The 25008-nt window shown below is 31.9% G+C and overlaps 1 protein-coding gene across 1 annotated transcript in view; it reads left to right on the top strand.

The window, feature by feature from the left end:
- Positions 1-25008, top strand: part of LOC108728869 (nicotinic acetylcholine receptor alpha7 subunit) — a 222437-nt gene that overhangs the window by 163371 nt on the left and 34058 nt on the right. Inside the window, exon 4 of the mRNA XM_018457668.1 lies at positions 16545-16654. Coding sequence (XP_018313170.1) covers positions 16545-16654 — 110 coding nt within the window. The remainder of the gene's footprint in view (positions 1-16544; positions 16655-25008) is intronic.

The following is a 25008-nucleotide window of genomic DNA, read 5'->3' as shown; positions in this document are numbered from 1 at the left end:
GTCAATCGCTTAAGCAAATTTTCCAAGAGTTATATAAATCAGGGAATATCTCCTCTAAATACGAAAATCTTAAGCTCAGCTTTATGCATTCCTTTCACTTTGTATCATGAAGTAAGTGTAACAGAATCTCTGCCTAAGGGGATTAAGACTGAATGAAGATCAAAGATAGATTCTAAAAGTTTAATGGTTAGATTGTCCTTTAAATGAAAGGTTAAAGCTCCGTTACCAATTTCGTACCTCCCGAGGTGTTTTAGAATTCCAATATTCAATTTGATTTGCTAAATCTCGCTTTAGAAAATCTAATTTGCAATAGAATCCTATTTATAATTTTGTGTGCTGTATAATGAAGGAAACATATTTAAAAAATCATCGATATATAGAATGATTTCATGAACAAGATATCAGATATTAATAATATAATTTATTTACATTTGATATTTAATTATATTTAATTATCATATTATTATATTTAATGATTTATATTCTTTAGAGAATCTTTTATTATTTTTTAAATTATATTTAGCTATAGATTAATTATTATGGCTAAAATTAGTAATCATTTATCGATGCTACTGTCATAACATTTTTCTTTGTTAATATTTTTACATAGTACAACAATATTCAATATAACTTACTTGACGTATTTTATTCACTTAAAATAGAAACATTTATTTAAATAATTCGATAATTTATTTAAATAAATTTAACAAACACGTTAAACTACCTAGCTGTATATTTTTTATCAGTTATTCACTAATGTATTTTTTTAATTTATAATTACTACATGCAATAACGCGTATATTCTACGTAATTTTCCTCGCAACCTTAGCTTTTCATATTTTCCCGAAAAATAAAATGTTCAAGGAATTACAAAATAAATATCATTCTTCCTGTTATACATTTACTATTCTTACATCAATGGGACTACGGTCTTTTAACAAAGATATTTCCGGACTTAAACAATAGATATGCATATATTTCCTCAAATTCTTGTATAAATCCATTCGTAGCTAGAAACGATGTTTCTACTATTTCTCCGACACAAGCTTTGAGTACACCAGAGCGACCAACGAGCGGAATATTTGCCGAAGTCGGCTGGTACGCCCAACTGTAATGTTCCAACTATCCTATATCGCACGCGAACAATTTCAATTATCTTTTGTGTGGAATTCGCGAGTAACAATCAGGAAAGGTCCAAGGAAAAAGCTCTGAGCAAAAACATACTCTCTGAAAACAACTATTTTTTAATCGAAACGTTAAAGATGGTAATCCTTTTTTTACTGACCATTATATCAAACTGAAATACTTTTTCAGTGAGTTTTAAAAATTTATTATTACTTAAGCTACTACATGCAATCGTGTGTTAATTTGCATACTCTCAGGAATGAAAAGATTACGTTTACATTATTAATTTAAAGAACAAGTTCACGCCAGTTTGTATTCATTAACAAATGCAAGGAAGGGGGGAGCAGGAATTTCTATTTTTATATATATATTTTTATTATAATTGCACAATGTTATCGAAATGTCTGTTCCGACAAATTCGCTGTCGATTTATATGCAATTGAATCGATTTATGAATTTAACGCTTATACAACGCCGAGATCAGCATTTTTAACAATATTCACAATTTAAATTAAAAAATTTAAAATATGTGAAAAGAAAAATTTGACTGATATTTTATGTTTTTTCAAATAAAAATTAAACCTGACGCTAATAGTTTTTTTGTATAGAACGTTTTATCATTGCAAAAAATTTTGGACTATTTGCAAAAATTGTCAAAAAGTGCAATGAATTTTTGGTAAGTTTAAATCTTAACATAATTTTTCCCTATTATTCTTTTCTTTTTCGTATTTCCAGAGTATATACTATTATTACTTTTATTTAAATCTTTTTATATTTCCAGAATATACACACAATTGAGGAAATTAGCCAATTTTTCAAGAGTTAGGCTGCTTCTTCGAAGGGTTCTCGTTAAAAGCTTGCAATGCAACGGCATATTTTATGAGAGATATGAATTATTTAGATTCCACCTAGCAGTGGCTGAATAAAGTAGGTCTATAACGATGTAGCGCTGTTTGTAAATATTTTCTTAGCACATTTAAAAGTGCCTAAGTGCCTTTGCAAGATTTGTTTATTATACATCTTCTAAATTAAGCTTGTAAATTAAAATAAGTTCTCATGTGTACGATCTAATAAGATTTTTATTGTTTTTAAATTAAGCATTTTTAAATTAAATTGTAGAAAATGTATGAAAGACAATGTCAATTTTATAAAAGATTGCTATTTTTATACAAACAATTTATTAGAAATAACTATTTTTTAAGTCAAATCCTAGTTTAATATATATAAAATCTTAGCAATTTTATTCAAGCGAATAATTAAAAATTATTATAGATTTACGTTCTTATAAAAAAAAAATTATTTAATTTTTATTATTTTATTTCATTTACTTCGTAAGTAGGTTTCGATGAAATCAAAAGTACCATTCCAGTACATTAAATACCTAAAATCATTTTATATACATATAAAAAGACACCAAAATAAATGAAGTTTATTCTCGTCTCTGAGAGCTTCTTACACCATGTAACGAACTGAAGATTAAAGAAAAAGATATCAAACAAAATACGAATCAAGGAAGTTAATTAATCCTGGAAGCACATTATTACGAAAGATCAGAATGCGAGCGCAATGGAAAGTCGTTTTCAGCCAAGCAGCTGAATTCTTCTCAATAAAGTTATGAGCAGCTTTCTCATTTGCTGAGCTCGTTTATTATTTCCTATATGAAATTAACGAATTGGAATAAAATTTTAAATGTCTTGTTCACTTTAGAAAAATTTGCAATTCCAGATTGTAATATCAATGTTATCGTGTCAAAACTGTTAATTAACATCCTAGTTACATTTTTTGCAATAATAAGTTCCTTACAGATTTTATGATGTTCTAGTAGCATCACACACATTATCAAAAATCGATAATCAATTTTTTTGTGATATATTATATTATTTTAGTTTCAATTTATGGTTGTGTTTCAAGTACGACAGCAAGTGGCGCGCAGTTTGAAAAAACTGAAAGATGTATTTAAAATTTTTACATAAAAGTATTATTAGGCATTAGATCTCATTTTCAACCATATGTATGTATTAGCCCTTTCCTTATTTGATTTAATTACGTCACTATTTAAAGAGAAAATAACAGAGTGGCCTAAATACGAATATAGCTTATTAAAAATAGTCTGTTGAAATAGTTGTTTAAATATGGGCTAGCAATCAAAATAATCTCTTTAATATTAATACAGACACGAATCTAAAATTTACACAGATCAGAACACACGTATCTGAAATGTACACGTGCATTATGCGGATCCTAGGACAGAAACGTTGATTACGGTGTTATCGCCGGTTACAGTTACATGAGGTGCGGGTTACTATCACGAATCCACCTCGCATGTCCGCTGGAGCAAGAAGGGTGCTCCTTACACCAGGGTCCCGTTTTCCGATAAATTCAGGTCGCTTGAGTAATCGAGGGTGCATTAACTGGCTCTCGTCGAAAATTGAGTTACGCCACTAGCTGCTGGTACTTCTCTGATCAAAGGGCACGAATGTGTTATAAGCTGTGGGTGTAAAATCTCACTGGCTTAGTGCAAACTCGCATTGTCACGCTGTACGACGTGATTGTCGGAGCTATTTCTGATTATTCTCGCACATCCAAACTGACGAGATCGTGTACGTGTCTACTCCAAAGCACAACGGCAAGGTAAATAAGACAAACGTCATCTTGGAAGTAAATACCTGTGGAAGCTTCAAGAGTATTATCAAGGCGTGGACTTTTCTATGACGTGAAAAGAGGAAAAAGCGAGGAAGCTGGTATTTAACTTCCGTCGAAGAACTGTACGGAAGTGGAATTCAGTTCTCTCTCTCTCTCTTTTTCTTTCTCTCTTGGACTGCGTGATTTCCAAGACCGCGAGCCAAATAGGACAGGGGCCATTCGATTCGAGCAAATTCCGCAGCCATTCGTCAAGGTCTAGCCACTGACAGGCTGTAAACTCGGGACGCGAAGCGCTCGATCTTCACGTGCCAAGCTCGATTTCACTTTGGCGTGCTTTATATTGGTCCCGAGTTACTCAGCGTTTTTATGAGTCTCTATTTACTTCTCTCTCGTTTGCGTCTTTCACGCTCATTCGTGCGTGTATGTGTCTGTTCCTATGTGCGCGCACGATAAACTTCTCTCTCTCTCTCTCTCTTTCTCTCTCTTTTCGCGCGCATTTACAGAGTGAATCTTTCATCTTGATTGCTTTGAATAACCGCTTCGTTGTTTGCGCGCGATCGAAGCTTTTTGCAAGCGTACGCGATGCGGGCGCCGATGTAAAAAGAATCTAATAAAGTATCTTCTTTGCTCGTGCTCTGACGGCACAAGTTGCGCGGGACACGTAGGTACTTTGACGGGTTTTGTAGCATTAGCTATGAGGGAACGATGGATCATGTAACTTTGCGGGTATTAACTCGAAATTGTTACAGTTAATTTTAGATAATGTAACACTATTACGAGATGGAGTTACTTCGATTCCCGATAAATAAGCGAAGTTGAAATTTATAAAGCAATGTCAACAATATTTTAATTTCTTCCCGTCATAATAGAGAATTATACATATAAATAATCACATATAAATTCAAGATGTTAGCAAATAAGCCTCTCTATGAATAATTTTGTAAATCAATTGATTCTTTCTGTTTATAAATTTTTGACATTTTATTTAATTATTTATTTATTTATCCATAAATAAATATATCTATTTCATGGATATAAGACAACAAATCTCTGCGAAAATATATATAATTTAATTATTTATGAGGAAAGTGGGGAAAAAGCGTACCATACTATTACGGTATATTAAAATAGTGATAATCACTCATTTCTCGCATTTGATATTATACGCTTAAGGGCCACTTTTACCAATTCCGATTAATTTAATCGACTGATTAGTTCATTGGAATTAGCCAATCGCCATCTCTCGTCAAACAAAATGACAAATGCGATTGATCAATTCCAATGGACTAATCGGTCGCATTATACACGTGACGAAAGAACTCATCGTTTAAAGTATACCTATATCATTATATGTACATCTTCGATGATTTTTATGTAGAGGAGAATAAAAGAATTACGAACATTTAAGGAAAAAGGCTGACGATTATTTATTAATTACCCAGTGAGAAATGACAATGGAATCGACATCGATAGAAGTCTTTATTCAAATATCGGCTTTAAACTATAATAATTAATATTTATATACTATTAATATAAACTACATGTTAAGACTCGGATTCAAATTTCTGATCTTTGGAGTCTCGTAAGGAAGCGCGAGAGGGCGCGCAAAAGAAATGAGGAAGAATTATCGCCTTCCCTTTACCTTTAGTGTTAAATAGTTATAGATGTATGACGGACCAAGAATTACGTGTATTGTCAGATTATTTTAACGTTGCAATGCACTGCGTGCAATGTAGTGTTACAACCAGTTGTCAAAATAAAAAGTAGTCTTCTTCGACAAAGGGAAGAGACGTCGCGAGTTGGTATTCATTATTCCTCGCGTGATATTTAACACTATAATTTTAAGTAAAAAGACAAATTCGATTCAGTATTGTTCCACGTGGCAACTAATTGTGAACGATAAAAATTTTGTTTTTTTTTTAAATTATAGTTTATATTGATAATTTGAATGTTAATTACATTGTAATTTAAAGCTAAATAATTGAAGTATGTTTTAAATAAAAATTTCTACAAGTAAAGGACGAGTTTACTGTATATAAAAATTTAGGTAAATACAAATCAGAAAATAATTTTGTTAGACTATAAAAATAATTTAAGTATAAAGGAAACTCTCTCTCTCTTTCTCTCTCTCAAGCATGATGAGCAATGCTGCAAAAAGTTGTAACATTCTAGCAATCAGTTTGAGCACCTTATAATTATTTTGACAGTCCAACAAAATTTATTTTCAGAGCTGTATGTATATAAATTTTTAGATACTTTAGCAAAATCATTCTTTGCGTGTATTAATTGATAAATACGTTTGCTTTATTTAATTGTTCAAGTGTAGGTGTTCATAGTTCCTCCATTCTTCCCTGTACGTAACAAGATATGATACATAATTTATGATGATAAATAATATCTTGAGAAAATTCTCACAGTAAAGTCTCTTCAACAGTAATCGTTTTTTTTCTGTTATTATACGGATCAAGTTATTAAGCCTGTTTTTATATGAATCATGCTTTATGTTTGAAAATATAAAAAGATCAGACGAGATGAATGTTTGTGGAGATCCATTATAAGACGGACCCTAGGCGAAAATCCTGCGGATAATACGAAACTTTGGCCGACCCAGTTCCATTCGTGTTGATCGCGATTAATGGGCACACCATGTACGCCCCGTGCATCTGTACACGTTATGCACTAAGGCGAAATGGCGTATTTACCATCAGGGTAAATATACGATACGTGCGCCGCGAACGTGATTAAGGTAGTGCCATGGCAGCGCAGCCTTCTCGAGCCCTGCACGTTACGTTCGTAAATACACTTTTCTGTTTGTTGGTGTAATTTAACCTGCAGAGAGCGGGAATAAGTGGAAGAAAGAAAGAAAATGAGGGGAATTTTTTAAGGGGAAAGAGAAAGAAAGTTGTGAACGTATACAAATTCGCAACAGCAAATGCGATAAGTTCGCTAACGTTGCGAATCTCGGGGGTAGAACAATGACGAAAAAGATTAACTGTAAAAAGAGGATTGCATACAGGGAAGAAATTCGCATGCATAAGGGTTAATTTTCGCAATACGAGGCTCGCAGAATCGTAATTTATATTATCGCTTTTTTCTCTTCTTTTTTTTTGGTTTTTATATTGCCTTTGTTTCGTTCATTTCGTCTTTTCGTCGCGCAGTTTTATTTCTCCGTTTTTATTCCGCGTTCTTCATATCTAACAACAATGAAGCGACTTTCTCATATTCCACTACGGGAGTTTAATTAAGTAGCAATGAAAGGCAGATGCACAGCGCACGGCGTTCCGCGTATTAAAATTAAAATAGAGTCTCGATTCCTCTTAATTATCTGTAACTCTTTAACCCACCTGAATTACAGAAATAGTCGACTCCGTGTTAATAACGGCGGTTTTTTTTTAAGCCGTAAAAAGAAATAAACGAGCGATTAGACCGTATGTTTCTTGAACGTAAATAATCGTTGACTAACAATTTCTTCGCATAATTAATTAGTGACGCTAATGAAACTTCGCGGCTCTTATAACGTAACGATTTATTAATGCTACATGAAATACTATCGCGACTACATTATTATTAGTGGCAACCTTGATGAGGTGTAATAAACGAGTAGCATTAATGTTAGTATGTTATAATGCCATTGAAAAATGTCTATACAAGTTTTGGGATAATAAAAATGCTTCTCTCGCGTGTGTGGCATGCTTTTTATCTTATATAATATTCTCCTGCCGATTTATGTATAACTTCAATGCACGTAATTTTTATCTACTCTTCACTTTATTATTATTTTATAATGAAATATATATAATATATTATATATATATATTATATTATTTTACCTATTCTCGGTAATTCACATTTACGGTCCTAAGAAATTATTTATTTATTATGGAAATATATTATATAATATTATATTTTAAAGATATTTAAATATGCAGTTATAAGAAAACATTAGCAAAATAGGTAATATATTTTATTACCATATATTTAAAAATTATTAATTAAATTATAAAATTTAATTAATAATCTTAAAAAATAATTTTTGCCAGTGTAATATTTAATATTTTTAACTTTTTACCGCGCGAAACAAATGTACATATTAATTTCAACATGTTTATTTATCATAACATATTCTGAGAATACTTGTATTCATTTTTCTATTCTTACACAACATTGCAGGTAAAGTTCCTAGGTTTCAAAGTATAAAGTATATTTTTTATTCTCTCTCTCTCTCTCTCTTCTCTCTCTTTTTCTTTTTGTATACATGCTTCTAAAGAGAAAATTAAGGTAACAGTAAAGAGGTAATGATAGCCGAACTGTTGTACCCTACAAAATTACGTGCTCGAGGGAAGAGCGAACTTGGCGCTTCGTTTGTCAAGCGTGGCTTGAATTTCAGCGTCTAGTTAAATTAAATCCACGTCCAAGGGGGAATCTCGATGGATAGGTAAGGGCATTGAATAAAAGAGTCTCCGTTTCCCCAGGGATAACACGTGCCAAAATGGTTGTGCCGTGGTAAATTGTCGTCGGCCACGATAACCACCCGATGGTAGAATGTGATGACACAAGACCTCTTGGCTTTTCCTTCTTGTTTTTAATCCCTTTACAATCAGAAAAGCATCAAGTTATTTAAATATGATCGAAGATAAAAAATATGATTTTATTATTAAGTTTATATATATATGTGTATATAACAAAAATTTGATGTATGTTTTTTACATTTTATTTCCATGTACTTAAAATTGTATTAAAAAGATAGCAAAATCAAAAATACGTTCTCTATGTTCTCGATATTCTGGACTTAATGTACGTAAGGTGTACAGTTGAGTGTTAGACAAACAAATCGAGGTACAAAGAGAACTGAAATGAAACTTTCGTAAAGGATACGCCAGTGCCACATTTATTCAAAAAGCTTTCTCAAACTACTACTACTACTACTACTATTACTACTACTACTGTAGAATATGCAGCTTTTCGGAGTACTTTTTATTATCTTTTTCATTACTAATCTAGAACGCGGTCTGTTACAGCGAAGAAAAACTCATTGCAGTCTTTTTAATAAAAATGCCACCATACAAACTCATGTTCTACACAGTGTAGAATTTACACATCCCGATAATGTTATTTCATGACGTAGTACTCTCTTTCATCATCTTTTGCTTTTGTATAAGGTTCGGAAGACGTCGTAATGGCATCCTTTGCAAAGAGAATGAAGACTTACTATTAGTTGCTAAGCTCATGATTTGTCTTCGTCTTAAGAACATTACAAAGCGAAATACTTGAACAGGACGCTAGTTTCGTTAAACTAAATTCCATGATCATTTTGACAATTTAATGAAAATTCTGGCAAAAGTAATGCATATAGGTACATATTCTAAAATTTTATGTATGATATAATAAAAAGCATCTGATTTTTTTACTATCGAGTATTAATTCTCGATTTATAATATTAATTTATTCGTCTCCCTTACGCAGTCATAAATAATAAAATGTAAAAAGCACGTTATCGTAATTATTTTACAATATTTATTTCATTTATCTATTTTATCTAATGCCATCGTATGTAGGGTATTATTTTATACCAATTTCATATCCTTTACCACAAAATCATTTCGTTATCTTCTCGACCACTCCTCTAGCATAAATACGTGCTGATAGAGCTAAAATGGATCGTCATGGTTTGGTTTGCAACGCACGTAGACACTTTAAGAGGTTTCCAGTCCGGAACTTAACCACGTAGCAATGCGGTCATTAATTAACATCTTGTGAAATAAACTAAAACGATTGCGATCTCAAGCATTATCGTTGTATTCTCCGAGTAATGTACCTAAAGTTTCAATATGATTAGGTTAAGTAATGCTAAATATTGTATCTATTTTGTATTATGGTGAAATTCCAATAAAACGTTTAATGTGTGTTTATAAATGCTTTATTTAATAATTTCTTTATTAAAATTTTATAGATTGTTTCTGAATTAGTATAAACCCACTAAGCAAGGAACGTTGCAGCAAAGTTGTGACGTTACTGCAACGTTACTGAAATGTTTTGTAACCTTTCTTGTTTACTGGGAAATATCCTTATTTGCAAGTATACTTGTTATATTAGTATATCGTTTGTAAAATTCACTGGTGAAAATAACAAAGCGTTTATAATTTTCAAGCAAAATGCCAAGAAAAGAAACTTACAAAAAAAAAATTAAAATTAAACTCTAGAGATATAAATTAATAACAAACTTTAACGTCAGATTTAATTATTAAGAAATCATGCATTAAAAAGAAGTAGGTATAGCAGCTTTATTTAACATTCTTTCTAAGAAAGAGTTAAATGCAGCAGCGTCATATTTATGGAATTCGCAATCAGTTTCCTTTTATACGGGGTCTACAATAGAAGTCATAGATAGTCGGTCGTGGGATCTTAAGTAGTAGGAAATTGACTAATCACAGTCAAAGGAGGTGAATAATCGACTATGATTCGCCAATTTCCTACGACTTAAGATCCTACGACCGTCTACAACTCCTATTGTAGACCCAATATTAGAGGAATTTTGTTCGCCAATTCTAGAATACCGTATATATCCGGTGATAAGAAAAAAAGGGGGGAGAGAGAGAGAGAGGGAGAGAGAGAGAGAGAACATTCCACTTCTATTTTTTTCTTCAATCTTAACTTTAATCCGTGAGGATCACGTGGATCACGTTTCTCAAAGAGGTTCGTTACTTTCTTGGTCGTTCGTTACTTTAATTGACAATTTCGTCGAGGGGAAGCGAAAGCGATAAGAGGGATCGGCGACGACATGACGATGGCGCCATAGATCGTTCTTTCCATGACAACTACCAGCATAGCTGTCCTCCATGTACTTCTCGGTTACTATGCGATAAAATGGCGAACGGGATTCCGTGAATCTGTGCCGCGATGGTAATCGAAATTACTCGAATTCCTAATTCGCGAGTTTAAAATGTGAACGTTCGATTAAATCTCCGGGGAGACTCCGCCACGAGAATGTCTCGTTCTCGTCGCTCTAGTTTTCATGTCGTTGAAACCGTTCAGCTAGGAAAAAAAGTGCGGATTCCAGGAAGAAAGAATTCGCGAATTGGCTGGCGGTTCGATTAAGCTTCCTCATTTGTCTCGATCCTCCAGTGAAATGTTGCACGCGATAATGTCTCGCTATGTTTCGTTCTGCGGGTGCCAGCGTATATCTTTCAGATACGTAATTATTATTATAAGAAGGATGGCCCCATTATTTTATTCTTGATTTTTACAACACCGCTCGCGCTGGAATGTTCTCGATATAACTGTCTCGGGCAACTCTAGAATGGTAATGGATGTACACTCATAAAACGTTTTCCTTAAAATAAAATGTATTTATGTGTTTGCGTTATTTCGATAAGAGTAAAAAAAGTTATTCCGATATAGTATAATTTACGAAAAAAATATTTTTATCTGAATAATGTTTATATAAAGCATAAATTATAGGCACCTACATATCACAACGCGAGTAAAGTGTGATCTGTATTTTTATGGAAATATTTTAACATCGTTAAATAACGTTTTCTCTCATAATATTAATAGTTAAATTATTCGTCTAAAACAATAAATAGTAGATAAATCTACTAACAAGAGAATCGACGGAATTGCCCTCACTAATTTTGATGGGTTTTGGATATGTTACAGAGCATTAAAAAATATTACTCACATCTTTTTTAAATTTGTTTATCTCAAGATTTAGAGATTTCGAAACAATTCCTCGAAAATAACGTATTTTTTTATTTTCAACGAATATCTTCAAAACTATGAGGCATATGAAAAAATGTTTTATACAATAGCTTTATGATATTTTATAATGGTGTATTCATGTTTTTTGAAAACGTCAAATTTTTAAATTTATCCCCAATGGTTGTTTTGACCTCTAAATCTTGAGATAAGTAGATAAAAAATATAGGTCTAATATTTTTTTAAGCTTTATGATCAATATCCAAAGCCCATCAAAATCAGCAAACGTCAGTTTCGACGACTCCCTCGTAAGTTATCACAAAATTTTAAGAAATATTATCTGTATTGTTACAAAATATAATAATATTTTTTATAAGTGAAAAAAGATAATATCACAAAATATTTAAATTCACAAACATTCGAAACGGAAGATCTATAATATCAATTCTAACAAATTCTAATAAAGTTTCATAATGAGAAAATAAATAATCGATTCTTGAGTCACGTCACAGGAGTGGCAAAGATAGTATGATAGATATATTTCAGGTTTATGAATATCGCAGGAACGAGAATTATATAGTATGCACAGGAATATTAGGCCACGTTCTACGAAACTATGCTAACTAAGACCGGATTAGCTATGCAAATCACTGAACTACACGAGAGTTCCCACTTTTCGCCTACGTCGATGTATAATTATCATGCAGAAATGCATGCTTGACGAATATATTCCCTGCTTTGATTTTAATGAAATATAAATTGATATCTCGCACATAGATATTTTCTTCTCTAACTAAATATATAAATATATATTAGAAATATATTAATATATATTAATTATTATATTAGATGTAAATTTGATAATGTTATATAATTCTTACTTAGGAATAAATCACGTCTTTGATGTGGTAAATCAAAGATTATACGTTGCATTTGACGAGCGACTCCATATTAAAAATATGGAGCTTTACTTCGTAAGAAATATTTGAGAAAAAGTTTTTTAATCAAAAAGATTGAAATATTTTTAAATTTATTAAACTACTGATGTACTTCAATATTGCCGTTCATTCATGATTAAATAAACTTAACATAGAGTATCATAATTATCTCATTACCTAACTTTTTAACATATATATGTATATACATAATTACATCTATCTACCTTACCATATACTACTTTATATCTTGTTTTTTCTCCTACTCGCGAGTTGTGTAATAGTATAGCAAGGTATAAGATGAAGAACACTTCGATGCTTGCAATGTTATTAGAGATTCTAGCTTCCCGTTTCGCTCCTCTTTCATTATCTTTGGATTATTTTACGTCCGACTTTTATCGGGCTACTTGTGTTTTTAATGCGCGATTTAACAGCTTAGCGATTTAACACCTTAACTGTTAAAAAGACTGTTTTTTCTATGAATTAGAGATTACGACTAAAAAAATTATTGCGTAGATTTTATTTATTCTAAAATTATGTAACAATTAAGAAAAATCAGAATTATAAAAATATAATATATATAATAAATATAATATATGTATATATAATATAAATAATAATAATAATAATAAATATATATGCAATACTAATAAAATACCAGAATACGATACAAAGAATAATAATGATATAACACATGAAACAACGATATTTCCATGTGTACTTTTATCTGGACAAAATACATCAAAATTCCCTTTTTCGTAGAAATATCATCTCAGAAAATAAGTCGTATTTCAAAAGGCGCGAATTGTAAATGACATTCACCTCTTCGCTCGGAATTTGCGTGACTCGAGAAATCATACACTTTACAACGGAATTTCGTTCTGTTCTGATCCCGTGACTTTTATCCTGTATCCAGTAAAGAAATACGGCATCCGGCTCGTCGACTCCTGTATCTTCAGGCCGCATTCTTCGAGAACGGTTTGCCAAGTGCGAAACGAGATTGTCGGTATTTGTTTCGTCTATGGAAGATGTCTATAGAGAAAGCATCGTTGCTGGCACTAACACCTTTCATAGAACGAGATGATGAGAAGCGATATCGCGTGCAAAAGGTAGAATCGGAATCGTCCGGAAAAACACGAAATAGCTTTACCCTGTGGTCGACAAGATACTTTCTTAAAAGCGCAGGATTTACCTTCAATAGCTGCGCTCGATGATTCAATTTTTTCTTGTGGAAAATAAGAGTATCCAAAGACAAAGAAAACAAAACAGTAATAGATAAATTATTGGATGAATACGTGAATTTACGTTGGATAAAATTAAAAATTTTTAATATCTTTGAGCCAAATAAATAAAAGTTTAAAACGCTAAACAATTTTTCTCATTGAAATATTTAAAGATGTTTAAAGTATAAATATATTTAATTTATATTTCAATCGATTTTTTTTTATACAAGTTGATAACTCTAATATATAAAAAATATTCAACACTCCATTATATTTTTATGCTACTTGTTATAATTTTCTTATCAGTTTGTAGACGTCGAACTGTATTTAAATTCATCTAAGAAATTTAATAATTCTAACGTGACTTTATAAATATAAATAATGAAAGAAAGGAGTAAACAGCCACATGCAGGATCTACGCAGCGAAAGTCATTTATTAAAAGAGCTACGAGCCAAGGTTAATATACATGGTCAAAATTAAAAATAAAAATAAAATAAACATACAATAACTTTAATATAAATGCCGGCAATAACAAACGTTTCGAGAATGATCCGATGCAGATCGAAACGTTTGTTATTGCCGGCATTTATATTAAAATTATTGTATGTTTATTTTATTTTTATTTTTAATTTTGACCATGTATATTAACCTTGGCTCGTAGCTCTATTACTTATTGATATATTAATAAATTAGTATTTTAATTAATATACCGTTTTGTGCTTGCAAGAAAATTTTTTTATTTATTCTAACATACCTGTTCTCCTATTAGCAATTCTTGAAATCGTTAATATATAATCCTTATGTTAATCAGGACGGAAATTTATTTTCTGAGGCCAACATTGATTTGTCTGTGACATTCTTGACGTACAATTCTATTTATATTAAAGTATAGGAAAGGAGAGGATATAAAAGAGAGTAAATTTGTTAACGAGATAAGTTTTAATAAATGACTTTCGCTACGTAGATCCTGTGTATGGCTATTTACTCCTTTTTTATCATTGTTTACATCTAAGAAATTATTTACATACATAAAAGGAGTTTAGGAGACTTTTCTATGACGGCAGGAATTGAATTAACGCAGCGGTAATTAGCCGCATCAATCTTTTTACTCGCGCAAAACAATTATAATAATGATTTATGCATGGCAAGTCCACAAACCACCGTGCTGAACCACGTGCCATTATTAATTATCTGGCTTTGCACTCCATCAGCAGCTAATCAATCGAGGTCAGTGACTAATCGGCACGAGTATGACAGTTGACAGGCGACCAAATCATTCAAGCTTGCTGCATACCAGACTTTGAGGATAGTATCAATACGAGACTTGCCATCTTATTGGCAAACCTTCTGGGAAATCTTGGGAAACCTTTTCGGCCATTTTTCTTGGTATAGTCGTATTTCTGCCCCATTTACTATAACTATTAGGTCAACCTACGGGTTCGCTCCGTCCGTGCGTACGATATACATGAATCACAATGATGTTCAACGTAAATGTAGTAAAAGATTAGATAAGAATACAATAGATTGTCACTATATCTTACGAATTGACGTGACATGATGGAAAGTCTAATGGATATAAATAATGAAAATTTCCGCTAATGTTTAGAAAAATTGAAATAAGAGGAAGAAAAATATGGGTGAAACGTAGTTTGAAAAGTCGATAACAGAAAGAAATGGATCCTTTTAATTGGTATATATTAAAACGTCATTAATATACACTGTCACGTTCTTCTTCTAATTCTTCGACTTTATCTCGTGACTGGAACAATCTTCTTGAAAGAATACGGTCAAAATAACACGGAACGACCTATTACGGCCACGTTAGTCGGATCGATCCTGTCTTTTTCATTTCCGCTTCACTGAAGAAAGGAAAGACTACAGATTCAAAGTGAGAGGCACGAATACTTCGAAGCTCCTAAATCGCTTCGGCCACGCAAACTCACAAGGAAAGTTCGGAAAATGTTCTTGAAAACTACGAGAAGAGTATTAGCAGACATAGCGCCATCATATCCGGTGTGTCCAACAAAATGCGTTGTCTGTTATAATATAACAACTACTGTTCACGTAATTTCAAAAGTATACCGTAATAAATTAAAATTGTATGTAGATTATTACACAGAATTAAATTTTTTTTAAATTATTACTACTTTCAGATTTTTTTCATTAAAAGATTTTGTTGGAAACTTTTTTTAATGTCTATTTTAGTAGTACTGCATTATTTTTCTCCTTAACAAAAGTTAAAAACTGTTTTAAAAAGTTATTTTTAAATTGTAGCAAGAATCAAAGAAATTAAACAAATACACAACAAAAGATACTAAAAATAATTTATCGAATTTTTGCTTGTGCGAGCAGCGCGTCTGTAATGTGACTTCCCAAAGGCGCACTTTATAGGAGCAAAAGGACGAAACTCGTCTGGCGAAATAACACATTCGTAAATTCCCTAGACGAGAATTAAATTGAAATGCTGTAGTGTTTACTTGACATATACGATGTAATCTAAAATATTTGCATGAAAAGCGAAGGTCGGCACTTACTGTTTGAAAAATCAATAATGTCAACATCGTTTTAGAGAGAATGCAGTGATTCAAGCATAATTTTTAAATATATGTGTCGACGTCCGTGTTCTTTTCAGTGACTGTGTAAAATGTTCGATTTAACTTAAAGATTCTTTAGTTCACTTCATTTCACTTATTAAATTGCAATTATGAAAGAAGTTCTTCAAAATAAAACAGTTACGAAGGCTGTCGAGTGTAAAATTTCCAATATATTTTATAAAGCACATTTCCAGTTTACATTATTTAGACTAAAACTTTTTAAATAAAGTGCAGTATTCATCATTTTAAATACTATTTTGATAACTGACGAAGAAATTTCTTGTAACTCTCTTTTACATGATTTTGTATAATTTTCATTTAATTACAGGAATGGAATGATGTAAACATGAGATGGAACGTTTCGGACTATGGAGGGGTACGAGACCTTAGAATACCGCCGAGTCGGTTATGGAAACCTGACGTTCTTATGTATAACAGGTAAATATAAAATTACATTGTGTTTATTAAAATTTCCTACGTATACATTTACATTTTTCATATTCTACCGCATGTAGCAAATATATTTTTAAAGCAAAGAATGATATACTCTTAAAATAAGATTTTATACGAAATAACTTTTCGCGTTTCAAAATTATTTTAATATTAAGTAATAGTTTATGTATTTGCTAAACTCAGAAATCGAAAATAAATCAGGAACTCAAACATACCTATTCTACGGCTATGCTCCAAAATTCACTGCCAGCGTTGAAAATTTATAGTTTATATAAGTTACATGCGCTATAGATTTCCAGCACTGACAGTGAATTTTGAAATATAGTCTATGTATTAAAAAAATTCATCATCTGTTTTTAACTCTTAAGGAAATATTATGCAGAACTAAATTAACAGCATTTCTAATAAATTATATTAATTTATATTGTAATTTTCAACTGTATTTTAAGATTTCTGTTTTTGATATATGACGTTTATGTCATATTAATACGTAATATACGTAAATAAACGTAATATATCAAATGTTATAAAGTAATGTTTATCAAACATAAGATATGCGAAAGTCACTTTTGTTTTCATTCACTAACGCTTCCGAAGAGATTTTGTGACAAAGAAACTTTCTCTCGATTGGCTAACAAATGCCGCTTATAAATTAAAAAGTGTCACCAATCGTAAATCTACTATCTTACAGTTGTACATTATAGTTTTTACGACGGCATTTAACCTATAAAAATACTGATTGAATTCAATCATCATCCATTTACAACATCGTGATATTTTAAAACTAACAAAAAAAATATGCTCTCTCCGAACGGATGGCAAAGCCATGAAACGTTCCGATAAATTTAACATTTATCTTGCATATTGGCGTTTACTGAACGCAGTTTAAAACGAGGATAAACTCGCTCAACTCACATACTTTTTTAATTGACGAAATCACGAGAACGTAAACATATAAAATATTCAATGTAATTAACGTTTTTTCAAAATAAAAAAAATACCAGAAACAATTTTTTAATACAATGTAATTAAAACATTTATTTAAATATACATATATATCTATGTTTTATAATTATTATAATATTTAATGTAAGAATTATGTATGTATTATAAATAATACACAACATACAAAAGATTATATCATACAAAAAATTTATAAAAAAATGGAAGATATCGAAGAAAAAGATTTATAAACGCATATTTTAATTGCTTTTGTTTTTAATTAACGAAAATTCAGTATAATAAAATTACGCGAAAAAATAGAAAAAATAGAATATAGATAAGAAAGTAAGAGAGTGACAATAAAATATCAATTTAAAATAATGCAGTTCCGTATTTAAATGTAATTTGATGATATAGATTATATTACATTAATAGAGATTATAGTAATAATTTTATCGATGTCATCTGTGAATATTAAAATACCACCAATCTCATAATGGCAATAACGACGTACTTTATGTATTTTTTACTCCTCTACTTTTAATAAAGCACATTGTCGGTGTGAGCCATTGTTCGTGTAAATTCCATGTACATGCTTACGCTATTAATATGCCGAAATCGCACGTATCGATTATGTAAGCGTGTTTCACATAGTTGCCCTTGCACGGTTGTAACCACATAATATAACGCTAAACTGCGGGATCGAGGCGCGCAGTAATAATATACGACCGCGATGCGTCATCAGTTAATCGATTAATTAATCTATGGTAATTTGCTTAAAAATTTGAGCTTTCAACTCATCGCGATATGTAATTTAAAATAACAAGGCAATTGTTCTAGAGAATGAAAAAGAACCAAAGCTTCATTATTATATTCCATCTTGAATAACTTTTTTAAAATACACTATCTATTTAATTACATCATCACGTAATACAGATAGTTACTTAAATAGGTATTATTAAATTTGAAAATGTCCTTTCTTAGTTCCTGTTAGGTTGTCACAATCTCGTATATATTTTTCAATAAACGTATCAAAACATGGCATACGTTAATTAATTGAGCATAAAAGGTTGATTACACGTTAGCAACATTATTATCACTGTAATTTTTCATTATTTTGTATGCAATCTAATCGTGAGAACGGCGTGCATAGTGTGCATGCATGCGTGAGAAAGTTTATAAACGCACCGTGCAACGTCTCTCACATAGTTGCGTGTATGTATTGCACCAGCGTCAACGTGCGACCATATTATGTATCGCAGGTCATCGGGTCAGTTACAAAGACGGTTTACGCTCGAAGTGAATCGCTCGAAATTGATCGATAAAACGTCGTTGAATTATTTTAGAGCGAGCCTCGACGCGTTTCCTCGCAATACGAATTTGCTCGCGTCGTGAATTATTTATTCGCGAGGTGAGAATTTCCGCTATTTAATTTTCGCTCTTTGTGCTCACTGATAAATAAAGTAAATTTTTATTAAAAAAAGTTTCATTCAACAAATAGAGAATGCAGGAAGTACGAAATATAATCATTTCATTATTTATACTTGACTGTAATCAGAATTTTGCACGTTTAAATTGCAAATAGCTCGACATTGTAAACATTTTTTTTGTTCATTAAACTCTTTGATTGTACTCGCTTTAAACAGGGAAGAAGAAAGGAGTTATTAAAGTAAATATTTAATTCAGAAAAAAATTCTACAGAAAATTCTAGGAATTATACTTTTTTCAAATTACACAAAATTTTGTTAAAATATTCGCAATTGTTCAATTTTGTAAACTATATTACTTTAATAATAAAAAGTTTCTTTTTAACTATGACCAGAACTATTTTTCATAATTTTTAGTTGCAGTTATTTTAGTTAATTATAGCCGTAATCCCGCTTCCACGAAAATTTGTTTAAAACTAAAAGCCTGAAGCGCAAAAAGTTTTGTTATTTATTATTTGTGGTAACCTAATTCGCCAAAACCATGCAAGTTTGACGTGAGATACACCGCGATGCACCTTCGGTTAGAGCAGACGTCGTGTATATGTGAACTCTTTTTATATACTCGCCGCAAGTGTGTTTTGTCGGGCATGCACCCAGTCATAATCGCTCTCCATCGCGTAGACGATGCCTTTATGCGATGCATCCAACGTTATTATGTGGTACAGACCACGTAATATATAACGCAGTCAGGAAGAGGGGGCTTCGCGGGGGGTCAGTAGCAAAGATGGTGCACACCTAAGGACTGATCGATCACTTAACTGCTTTGTCGCTTCGTCACGGCGCAATTCTCCCGTGCTCCACTTTTCATCCAGATCCGTGCAAGTCTCCACGTGCACGTTGCTGAGATGATTTTTATCGCGCATATTCTGCACATAGGGTGTTCCAGGCCAATAGCCGTTTTTCTCACTTTGATTTCCAGTATCTGTGAGTCTTATAAAGGAGCAAGCCATTACGCCCTGGTTCCGTATATTTGTACGACTGAAAAGCGGAACTCAACAGCGACTGGAAAAGCGATGGAAGGGAGGAGACGTCGTGAAACGTTTCGTGCATTTTTTATGACGACGCAATATCGATGTAGTCGAAAAGTGAATTTCATTTACAACATGTAGTAAAATAGTTAACGACTTGGAGTAACATCGAGCCGTTAAAAGACGTTCGCATTACCATACGGTGTTTCGCACGACGCAAACTTGTCCTCGTATTTCGAGCGTGACTGAGACGTTGCTAATTAGTAAATAGTCTTTACTGACAGAGTCGTCGCATTTCAAGTCTCTAAAAGTACGGCAATTCCAAAGAATGATTTGCGCAAAAGTTCTAATTGAATGCTAACTCGAACAGAGCGTTCGATATATATCTTTTGCGTTTTGTTATTAATTTACAGTTACATATCGTTAACTGTAAACGCTATGATTTATTATCTAATATATCCGTAAATAATCCCAGAAAAACCGGTTTGTCTCATCGTTTCGAATGATTTATTCGGGATGATCATCACGAATGCACCACGTAAATTCGTTTTAAGCTATCGGAAATAGGTGCAACGTGCAATGTAAAGTGGAACGTCTGGCCAACTGGGTCACGCGTATTAAAAACAAAGCTACCGCCACTATTTAAAAAGAATCAGGGAAAGTATCTCCGTCTGACGATAATACATTGTCGGAAAACGCTTACGGCCACGCCATTGTCTTTAAGTAGGTAATGCATCGGGTGTCCGCTGCATCGTCGTCGTATTTGTCGAATTAAAACTTCGCCTTGCGATGCATTAGCAGAAACGAATAGCCGACGAACTTGCCGGCGAAGTGAAACGTTTAATGAATCGATCTCTGGGGGCGGTTACCGTGCAAAAACTTCGTTCGGCGATTTGCGACTCTGATTGCTCAGCTTTCGTTTTTGTCAAATTAATCGCGCAAAGTAAGACGAATTCAACGATAAAAGTATTTCTTCTCTTCGGCCTATTAAATGTATTCACATGATTTTAGAATTTGTTATCAAAGGACAGATCGTACACGGAAAGAATTTTCTCTTAAAATTTATCCTGAAAATATGGTAGAGAAGAGAGAGAGAGAGAGAGAGAGAGAAGTTGTGGTACAATATAATATTTTAAAGATTTTTACCATGCACTTCAGATTAGAAAAATTAATTAAACTTATTTTATATTTTATTGTAGTTTTATTAGTGAATGAGAGAGATTTACATCCAGTTCTTCGAAATGTTATCCCATGACTATCATAATTTATGGGTAAATTTTAAGAGAAAATTCTTTCCGTGTAATTATATTATCACAGTTATATTACAGAAAATCTAATAAGCATTATTCTGGTATCTAAATTCGTTTGTCTATTATTATATGTATATAATATACTTTGTCCGTGTTATTCTAAAATTGTGTAACTTTTATATATATTTTCTACTTGGCTAAGTGATACTGAAAGACGAAAAAGACCCAAGAGATCTCGTACTTGAACGTCTTAATATTTATGAACACGATAGTAGAATATTCAAAAATTAATATAATATTTCTCAATGTTCTGTGACAAGACACCCAGTATATCCCATAGGAGGTGTATCAAAAACTGTCCGCATTTATATTTTTCCACATTCAGCTCACGCTTCACGCTACACGTTTCGATTATTCATTGGAGCGCTTCTGCGCTCTTCCGATTCCACAGTTTGTTTAGCTCATTATTAATGATGATCCCGATCAATTACATGTCATATGTTAATCTTCAATTAAATATCGTTCATGAAATAATTAACGATAATTGTTTTAAAATAGAAATTTTAACTCACATTGTGAGTTTATTTAAATTCATTTACACAAACTGGATGCGATGAACATGAAATTAATCAGAAAGTGACATTAATAATAATATATGTTTCCCTATTTAAAAAATAATTGTACTTTATTTTACCACAAAGAAATTGATTATTCTAAACTAAAAAATAAAATAATCATTGATTTTATTACATAATAATTAAAACAATTAAAATGGATCAGAAGGTAATGTTAATAATAACAAATATTTTCCTATTTTATAAAATAATGATAGTTCATTTTATTGTAAAAAAATGTATTATGCTAAATTATATATATATATATATATATATAAAATATTGATTGAATTTTTCACCAACTTAGAGCTTCTTTCACTTATTTAAAAAATACTTTTGTCTATGTAACGTTGCAATGCATAGCCTTAATTTTTAAACAACATTTTAATATTGTTAATAAATAATGCTTAAAGCAAAAAAAATCTGCTTGCAACAGCTTATGCTGTCTGTATCATTTCTCTAAATCTCAAGGATCATTCCAAGGAGGGTAGTAAACCGTTATTTGATATTACGCTTCTTACTCGTCCGTCAATCCATCAATTTTGCCATTTTTCATGGACCACTCGTCAACGGTGAGCGATAGGGGCGAAAATTCATTTTGCGGCGAATGGCCTAGGCGTGCGAACATGAACAAGCGAGGGACCGAGTTGATGGTTTTCTTTTTTCTTGGGAAATTGCCACGAATGGCGAAAACAACGAACCAACGAATTTTCAACAAACAACGCAAAATTTTATGTAGAAGAATATAACAGATCGCTTCGTCGCATATCAATAGTGATAAATGCGCGCGTTCATTCTCCGAGAATGTCTGTCGAAATGTCAAAAACGGATTCATTCGACGACATGACATTTGGTATTGCAGATTTGTTGCTATGCTTACATTTTATTGTTGAAAGTGATACAAAAAATATTTTTGTAAGTAATAATAAGTTATAAATTATGACAATTCTACAAATACTGAGACCTAGGCAGATCTCTTTTATTTCTAAATTTTTTATCAAATCAGTGATAAATATCATTGCATACAGATGTCTCATAAAAAATAAAATATTTATATACAATGATCATAAAAAGTCAAAATGTAAGTAAGATAAAACAACCAATTACACATAAGTGTATACTGATATAACATAGTGAATAAATTGTGATAAAGTTGGAAAATAGGAGGAAAGAATAACTTGCAAGTGTAGTTAACAGAGTAGTAAACAGAGTTACATTACAATCCCGTGATAATCCGTAGGTACACTAAAAAAATATACATGAAACAATAAATTATAAGAAATTCTATGACGATAAGTTAATTCCATGGATAAGCGCGAATTTCACTGGCGCGTAAACGCCACAATGAATGAAAGTGTATTGGTTTATACATTGTGTCGAGTTGCAGTAAAAAAAACTCTTGAAAATCGAGTTTCTCTTACAAACAATATTTTGTAAGTCGGCATTTTTAAATAAACGCAGTACTTCCAACACTACGTTGGCAATACAAGAGAATTTCCACTGTAACGCGCGGTTAGCTCCGAAAAACTGCCATGTCGGTGTAAATATTTCACACGTTTTACAATAAAAAAATTAACTTTCTCCTACACAACCCAGATTACAGAAGTATTACGTACATCTGAATTAATAAACAGAACAAAAATTTTTTTTTAAACACGATAAATCGATTTTATTTACAGAGATACAAAATTTATTCGATTTCAATTTCAAAATTGAACAAAAGTTTTTTTGGTAGCTTCGGTTAGAGATATTTTGTTGAAAATTTTAGATTTATTGGATTTAGAGAGAGAGAGAGAGAGAGAGAGAGAGAGAGAGAGAGAGAGAGAGAGATATTCTACAATAGTTACAAATTCAGCGAGATCTCAACATATCTCACCTTAACATAAATATTATTTTTGAGTAGATAAGCTTATCTATGTGTATCTATTGCGTTATATTGTACTAGAGCGTATCAAATATATTTGTAACAGATAAACTATAGTTTGTCATATAACGATTGATGTTATTTGAATAATTCCATTGGCATAACGCTCATGGGACAATACTTTGCTCACTATAATTCATCGCTGTTTTATTCAAAGATTAATCGCGAGTCGTATGAAATATACATCCTATCTAATATGTTCAGCGCGAATGCAACCGTGTACTTTATGTTCCCGCGTGGGGATCAAAGGAAGAGCGAATAGTTTAGTAGACACATTACTTCCCATGCGATCCGTCGTGAATTAATGTTTCAAGCAAATGCATACACGCTACCACGTTTCCATACTCTGTCGATGACTTCGGGGCATGCGAATTCGCGGAGCACCCGTGTATCTCGCAAGTTCAAGTGCAAATGCAAACCGCTATCCGTGTTCTACACAAGGAAACGCAACGCTTTGAGCGACATTTCCATTAAAGGAAAATTGGGATAATGATACGTGCCTTACGAGAGAATGAAAGTAAGTGTACTCTAGCATTCTTCCTGATACAATGCTAAAAAGACTAGGAACTCCATTAATAGAAATTTCATGTATCTTTTGAATAATTACTAGACAGTTATATTATCTCTGTTTAGTAACTGAGAAATAAAACTACTTAGCACATCCCAATTTAGATGTAACGCAGTTACTAGGTACAAAAGATGCGAAAAATCTACTGAAGAAAAACAAGACAATAAATAGATAAACATATGTAGATGCATTTCGTTAACTTACAACAAATTTTCTAGAATCCGAACAGTCGTCAACATAAGATTAACACCTCGTTTCGCGGGACAGAGCGATGCCTTTGTCTTTCGTTTCGTACAAAAACGCATGTATAATGAGCATAATTTTATCAATATTGAAGCTGAGGCCACTAAATCGAATAATTATCTAACTAATTTTACCTATTTGTTATGTAATATATCAAGAGAAATCAGTAATGTTATTATAGATAGTAAACTTGACTGGATGTTCAACTACACCTACTAAGGTCATATGACATACATTGAAAAATTGATTATACAAGATTTTCTTCTAATATTTATGTCAAAATCGGAATATTTTTTCACAACAAACAAATAACGGATATCAAGTTTTGAATAGAACAAGAAAA

This window comes from Mycetomoellerius zeteki, unplaced genomic scaffold (genome assembly GCF_001594055.1).
Source record: "Mycetomoellerius zeteki isolate Tzet28-1 unplaced genomic scaffold, Tzet1.0 scaffold114, whole genome shotgun sequence".
Lineage (NCBI taxonomy): Eukaryota > Metazoa > Arthropoda > Insecta > Hymenoptera > Formicidae > Mycetomoellerius > Mycetomoellerius zeteki.
This window is presented reverse-complemented; position numbering and strand designations above follow the sequence as displayed.